The 6,598-nt window shown below is 45.3% G+C and overlaps 1 protein-coding gene across 1 annotated transcript; it reads right to left on the bottom strand.

The window, feature by feature from the left end:
- Positions 1 to 243: 243 nt before the first annotated feature.
- Positions 244 to 4,789, bottom strand: LOC138737252 (uncharacterized). The gene is made up of 2 exons (XM_069887996.1): positions 4,408 to 4,789; positions 244 to 4,283 (listed from the first exon to the last, which is right to left on the bottom strand). Exon 2 carries the CDS (start codon positions 2,295 to 2,297, stop codon positions 771 to 773), a length of 1,527 nt encoding a protein of 508 aa, XP_069744097.1. The 5' UTR covers positions 2,298 to 4,283; positions 4,408 to 4,789; the 3' UTR covers positions 244 to 770.
- Between the last annotated feature and the right edge of the window lie 1,809 nt (positions 4,790 to 6,598).

Raw genomic sequence — 6,598 nt, 5'->3', positions numbered from 1 at the left:
CAGCTGTCGAGCGTGATGATCTTTGGCAATACCCAAGGTCACATGAGGCACACTTTCTACTCCTAAGCAGAACCACTCCATTTGTTCTTCTGTCATGACAACCATAGCAGCTATTCCCTCCTTACCTACAAAGATAAATGGACAATGTATCGTTTCTGTCTTCCCTTCTTTTAGAGAGTCCCACCTCTCCTCATATTCCTGGTCCGGGTGGATGGTGTAGTTTAATGTAACATGCATAGGATCTAGTGGATAAAGGTAATCCCCATACCGAGGAATACTGGCCCTCCACTCAAAAAACTGTTTAATCAGCCCTGGGCCTGGTTCATCATACAGTAGCCGACTCCAGAAAATACTTCTGAAGCGTTAGATGGGGTCATTACTATAAACTGTCCTCCCCTTCTTATTGTATCCCCTGGGTATGTTAACCGAAGGCCCTTCTCAGAACATTGTATGGTTATTCCTAGTTTGGTAAGAATGTCCCTTGCTAATAAATTAATGGGGCAACTTGGCACAACCAGGACAGGCGTTTTAACCCTTTGTCGTCCAAATGTCATGTCGATGTTATCTGTATAGGGCTGTGTTTCCCTTATCCCGGAGAATCCTATTGTAGATAATGTTTTGCCCGAAAATGTGCTCCCTGGGGGTTTTTTAATCACGGTCGTAACTGCTGCCCCTGTGTCAACCATAAATTCAATTTTTTCTCCATTTACCGTCCCCCAAATTTTTGGTGGCTCCCAGGGAGGCGTGATTTTTGATTCTCCTGGGCACCTTCAATAATCAAATTCAGCACCTTCCTCAATATAGTCATTACACTGAGGTGCCTGGACTTGTTGATCACTCTGCCACCCCCCGATTCTCTGGGGCCCATCAATGTGTCCACCCCTACCCCTTGCTTGTCCTCTTAAGTTTCCTCCTCTTCCCCGATAGCCTCTCATAGAGGGTAATCTTTTTCCCTTTGCTCTCCCAGCCTCCGGACAGTTCCGCTGGTAGTGTCCAGGATTTTGGCAGTACCAGCATACTGCATGTTCCCCTCTATACATTGTACCTAGCTGTCTTTCCCAACCATTTCTTACTTGGGGTCCCGGATTTATCACTGGCCCCATGACCTGTGGGACTATCTGTTGGGCCGCTAATTTAACCCCTATATGTTCTATAGCTCTCACCAATTTATCGGTTGTTTTGTCCACCTCCTTCTGGGACGCACTTTCTGACTTAGCATGCTCTGATTGACGATGTCGTTTGATTGCATGTGTCAGGTGTCTTTTCCACAAATCCTCTGACATTGTCTCTAATCCCACAATGTCCCTTAATTTTTCTTGAACCGTAGCAGGTAGTCCGTTTATTATCCCATTACGAAAGTGAGCCCTTCCTAAGGGGCTGTGGTCGGGTCTTTCTCCAGTCCCTGTTTCCCATAAGTCCCATGCTCGAGTGAAATACTCGTGTGCAGTCTCTCCTTCCTTTAGTTGAAGGGTTACCAAGGCATCCAAACTATAGGGTGTAGGAAATGTTTCTCTAAGTGCTTCCCAAAATTTATTCCGAAGTGGGTTAAATTCTATTTCATCCCCCAATTTACTGCTTCTTACAATTTTCTCTATTTGCTTCAGGGCCCCTTCTGTCTTTAATTTTATCATGATAGTTCTGACATCTGCGAGTGCTAATTGTTCTTGGCAGGTTTCTCGCTCAAAACAAGAAATCCATGGACTAGCCCCATTACTCAACGGAGGTAGTTTTTTCATTAAACTCTCTAAGTCCATTCGTGACCAGGGTACATATTTTTGAGTTCCCCGTCCCGTGATCAGTAATGGGCATTGATATCTCAATTTTGGGGATTTCTGCTCCTTCTTTACTCTTGGCATGCATTTATTTATCCCACCTTGTTCTGACTCTTCTTCGTCACTGTCACTGTCCCTATCAGCTTCCAATGTCTCAGGGTCAAAGGTATATTGGTCACGTTCATCTCTAAGATAATCTTTTCGGCCATAGTTTAGTTGTTTCACATCTTTCTCTTTTGTTCTAACTATGTCCAGGTAGGCATGTCTATTTTTCTCCCTCCCGAGTCTTTTCCTTTTACTTTCCTCCCATGGTGGATCGTATCTCGTTTCCTCATCTGTACTACACTTTTCGTCCTTTACTCCTATTACCATTCCTTCAGCTTTAATTTCTCCTGACAGTGTTGTAGTTATCTTTTCCACTTCCTTAAATACACCTACCATTAATTCTTTTTGATCCTCACTGATCTGCCCCAGCACATTAATATCTCTGTTTAAGTTTTTAATGTTATCCTGAACCTTTTTCATGTTCCATTTCTGTATCTCTAACTCCTTTTCTATTTTCTTGGACTCCAGAGGGGTCTCTACATCTATTACTCCCCCTTCTATTTTTATTAAAGGGGCCTGTACCTCGTCTGATGTGTCCCTATTCCCGTGGTTCTTGTCACACCCCAGTGTCTCAATATCTGGATATAAGGGACGTGACTCCAGTATCCCATCTGGGGTGTCAGAGAGAGAGAGAGAGAGAGAGAGAGAGAGAGAGAGAAAGAGAGAGAGAGCATAGCGAGAGAAAGAGATAGAGAGGCAGATACACAGAGCACAAGAGATAGAGAGAGAAAATGCCTTGCACTGGCCCCACTGGGAGAAAAGTCTTCAGATTAACACTTTCGTTTCAAAGGTTTTAAAAGGTTCTCATCCTGTGATCACTGGTCTGGATCAGATTGGGTCTCCCACCACTGGGAACTATCACTCCTTCCTTCCCTCCCACCTCGAGTGAGCTACACGTCAGCCCACAATGTCTGCCCTGATCCCGCAATGGTGGGGGTGCGGGAAAGAGGGAGGGAGAGAGGATAAAACAGGATCCCATTTGATGCGGAGCTGGAATTGTGGGCACAAAATTAAAACCAAATTGTATTTCTCTGCCCTGCCCAACCTGGGGATTTCAGGGCAGCACCGCCACAGATTGGGATTGGGAGGGGGAGTGGGTGAGAGAGGAGGGGGGGGGGAGAAGAGAGAGAGGGGGAGAGAAGAGAGAGGGGGGAGGGTGAAAGGAGGGAGGGAGAGAGCAAACCCGGACACTTCGTGGCTGGAAACTGGAAACAGGCACTTTTCCTTTCCCTTCTGTGTTTTGTTTCTTCCAGCTTATCTAAGCCTCTACGTTTTAAAATTTTTTTTTCTCACCTGTCAGGAACATCTCAGTGCCCCCGGGTAACCAACCCCTCTTCCTCCAGCGGTCTACACATTTTCGGAGCATTTTTTGTTTTTCCAATGCCGCATTACTGGTATTTCGCTCCTCTAATTCTTGATTAATTTCCTTAATAACTTGGTCAAAAGTCTTAGCAGGCAACTGTACAGCCATAGCTGCGGGACCGCTTTCTAATGCCTGTTTTAATTTAGGTTCTTGTCCGTTTAGGGGATCTATGTCAACGAAAATTGCTTTTAAAAATGTCTCCTTGCAAGCTGGATGACTAATATCTTTTAAAAGAACAGTCTCTAAGTCTTGTCCTCCAATTGACTTCAGACTGTCCTGTATACTCTGATTGCTCGTTTTCCACTCTCTGTTTTCCCAAAGGGGTCTGAAAGTTAAATTACAACTAGAAAACCAAATATTTGGGCTATACTTTTGTCCTGTTTCCCTGTACCAATCTATGAATTTACGTAACTTTATCTCCTTGGTGATGTTGGGAATACCCTCATTTAACTTATCAAAAGTATTTCGAATAAACTTGGTGTCTCTTAGGAGTTTGTCAACTTTTTCATTAATATCTCCTACCTGATCCGGACACAGCTGTCGCAGCCTTCTGTCGTCATTCTTGTTCACCAGGCAGGCGTCCCTGAGTACTTTTTTTGTTGTCTCAAGGTCTCTAGTGTCTGCTGTGGTATTCCACCACGGCGAATTGGGGAAATAAATTCTTAACTTCTCAAGTGTACAGACATTATCATACCTACCGGACATTTATAAGTCAGTCTCTCAGATACAATTGAGGCCAATAAGCCTGAACCTTTGTTTTCTTTCAAAGCCCAACCTTCACGTGGGAGATTTCTCCTCTTAATAACCAGTTTAGGGCAGAAAACTCAGGTCCTCAATTGTTTATAGACCACCTTCTCACTCTATTGGACTTTGCAACGACACAATAAAGACTTTTAAACTCTAGTAGTTTCTTGCGAAGCACTTAATAAATGTCATTCAAACACCTTAAGGACTTTTATCTTGTCTGTAATCACTTACGTGTTACAATCCTGGCATACGACCTTCAATTGTGGTCGTCTAATTTGTCCGATCTCCAGTTCTTACTGACAATCATAAAGATTTAAAAAAAAAGAGAATTTTGTTAAAACAGGCTTCTCTGGACCTTTTTATCAGCCGGCTGAGATGATTGTCAGAAAAAACAGAAACCGTCGTCCAGTGTTCACTCACCCATCACGTCGGGGTCACCAAATTGTTAGGTCTGCTTTGTTCATGAATGAGTGAGACAAACACCAGGCTGAGTCAAAATCAGGGTTCTTTGTTCTTTATTACCGGATTGTAACACTTGCGACTAACAAGTTAGTCGGAGAATGCATTCTGCCGTTATCAGCAAAATGGTGATTTTTTATACCCTTGGATACATGCTTAGAACATCATCATATCATTACTTGTCCAATGACTAAAACTGTTGCTATCCTTTCCCTGCTAGCTTCCTGCCTCTCAATCCATCAATGTCTCTCTTATCTTGTAAGTACAAGGATGCATTTACATCTTGTTACAGCCCTGTACATTCCCATCTCATGATGTTTTACCTAACAGGAGTACAAGGACACCTCCCCTTCTTGTTACTGCCCTGTACAGGGTAACTCCCTACACATTCCCATCTCATGATGTTTTACCTTACAAGTTGGATAATCATGTTGAGGAACTTTGGGGGACATCCGATGCGCTCTAGTATTTGCCAAAGCCCTTTCCTGCTCACGGTGTCGAAGGCTTTGGTGAGGTCAACAAAGGTGATGTAGAGTCCTTTGTTTTGTTCTCTGCATTTTTCTTGGAGCTGTCTGAGGGCAAAGACCATGTCAATAGTTCCTCTGTTTGCGCGAAAGCCGCACTGTGATTCTGGGAGAATATTCTCGGCAACACTAGGTATTATTCTATTTAGGAGAATCCTAGCGAAGATTTTGCCTGCAATGGAGAGCAACGTGATTCCCCTGTAGTTTGAGCAGTCTGATTTCTCGCCTTTGTTTTTGTACAGGGTGATGATGGTGGCATCACGAAGATCCTGAGGCAGTTTACCTTGGTCCCAACAAAGCTTGAAAAACTCATGCAGTTTGGCATGCAGAGTTTTGCCGCCAGCCTTCCAGACTTCTGGGGGGATTCCATCCATACCTGCTGCTTTGCCACTTTTCAGTTGTTCGATTGCCTTATATGTCTCATCCAGGGTGGGAACCTCATCCAGCTCTAGCCTTAGGGGCTGTTGAGGGAGCTGGAGCAGGGCGGAATCTTGGACTGAGCGGTTGGCACTGAAAAGAGATTGGAAGTGTTCTGACCATCGGTTGATGGTGGAGATCTTGTCGCTGAGGAGGACTTTGCCGTCTGAGCTGCCAAAATGTTTGGCCTGGAAGTCAGCCTGAAGAAAACTGAGGTCCTCCATCAGCCAGCTCCCCACCATGATTACCAGCCCCCCCACATCTCCATCGGGCACACAAAACTCAAAACGGTCAACCAGTTTACCTATCTCGGCTGCACCATTTCATCAGATGCAAGGATCGACAATGAGATAGACAACAGACTCGCCAAGGCAAATAGCGCCTTTGGAAGACTACACAAAAGAGTCTGGAAAAACAACCAACTGAAAAACCTCACAAAGATAAGCGTATACAGAGCCGTTGTCAAACCCACACTCCTGTTCGGCTCCGAATCATGGGTCCTCTACCGGCACCACCTACGGCTCCTAGAACGCTTCCACCAGCGTTGTCTCCGCTCCATCCTCAACATCCATTGGAGCGCTTACATCCCTAACGTCGAAGTACTCGAGATGGCAGAGGTCGACAGCATCGAGTCCACGCTGCTGAAGATCCAGCTGCGCTGGATGGGTCACGTCTCCAGAATGGAGGACCATCGCCTTCCCAAGATCGTGTTATATGGCGAGCTCTCCACTGGCCACCGTGACAGAGGTGCACCAAAGAAAAGGTACAAGGACTGCCTAAAGAAATCTCTTGGTGCCTGCCACATTGACCACCGCCAGTGGGCTGATATCGCCTCAAACCGTGCATCTTGGCGCCTCACAGTTTGGCGGGCAGCAACCTCCTTTGAAGAAGACCGCAGAGCCTACCTCACTGACAAAAGGCAAAGGAGGAAAAACCCAACACCCATCCCCAACCAACCAATTTTCCCCTGCAACCGCTGCAATCGTGTCTGCCTGTCCCGCATCGGACTTGTCAGCCACAAACGAGTCTGCAGCTGACGTGGACTTTTTACCCCCTCCATAAATCTTCGTCCGCGAAGCCAAGCCAAAGAAGAAGACATGAATGTATCCGTATTTAGTGGAAAATATATAGAGTATAGAGAAGAATTAATAAGGGAGGGAAATGGAATAGAGGGAATAAGGAGGGAATTAAAAGAGTGACCTTTGTCACAT

This window comes from Narcine bancroftii, chromosome 6 (genome assembly GCF_036971445.1).
Source record: "Narcine bancroftii isolate sNarBan1 chromosome 6, sNarBan1.hap1, whole genome shotgun sequence".
Classification (NCBI taxonomy): domain Eukaryota; kingdom Metazoa; phylum Chordata; class Chondrichthyes; order Torpediniformes; family Narcinidae; genus Narcine; species Narcine bancroftii.
The sequence above is the reverse complement of the archived record's forward strand: the minus strand, read 5'-3'. Positions and strand labels throughout refer to the sequence as shown.

Excerpts from the sequence above, each read along its gene's own strand:
- LOC138737252 (XM_069887996.1), bottom strand. The coding sequence starts at position 2,297 with ATGAAAAAGGTTCAGGATAACATTAAAAACTTAAACAGAGATATTAAT.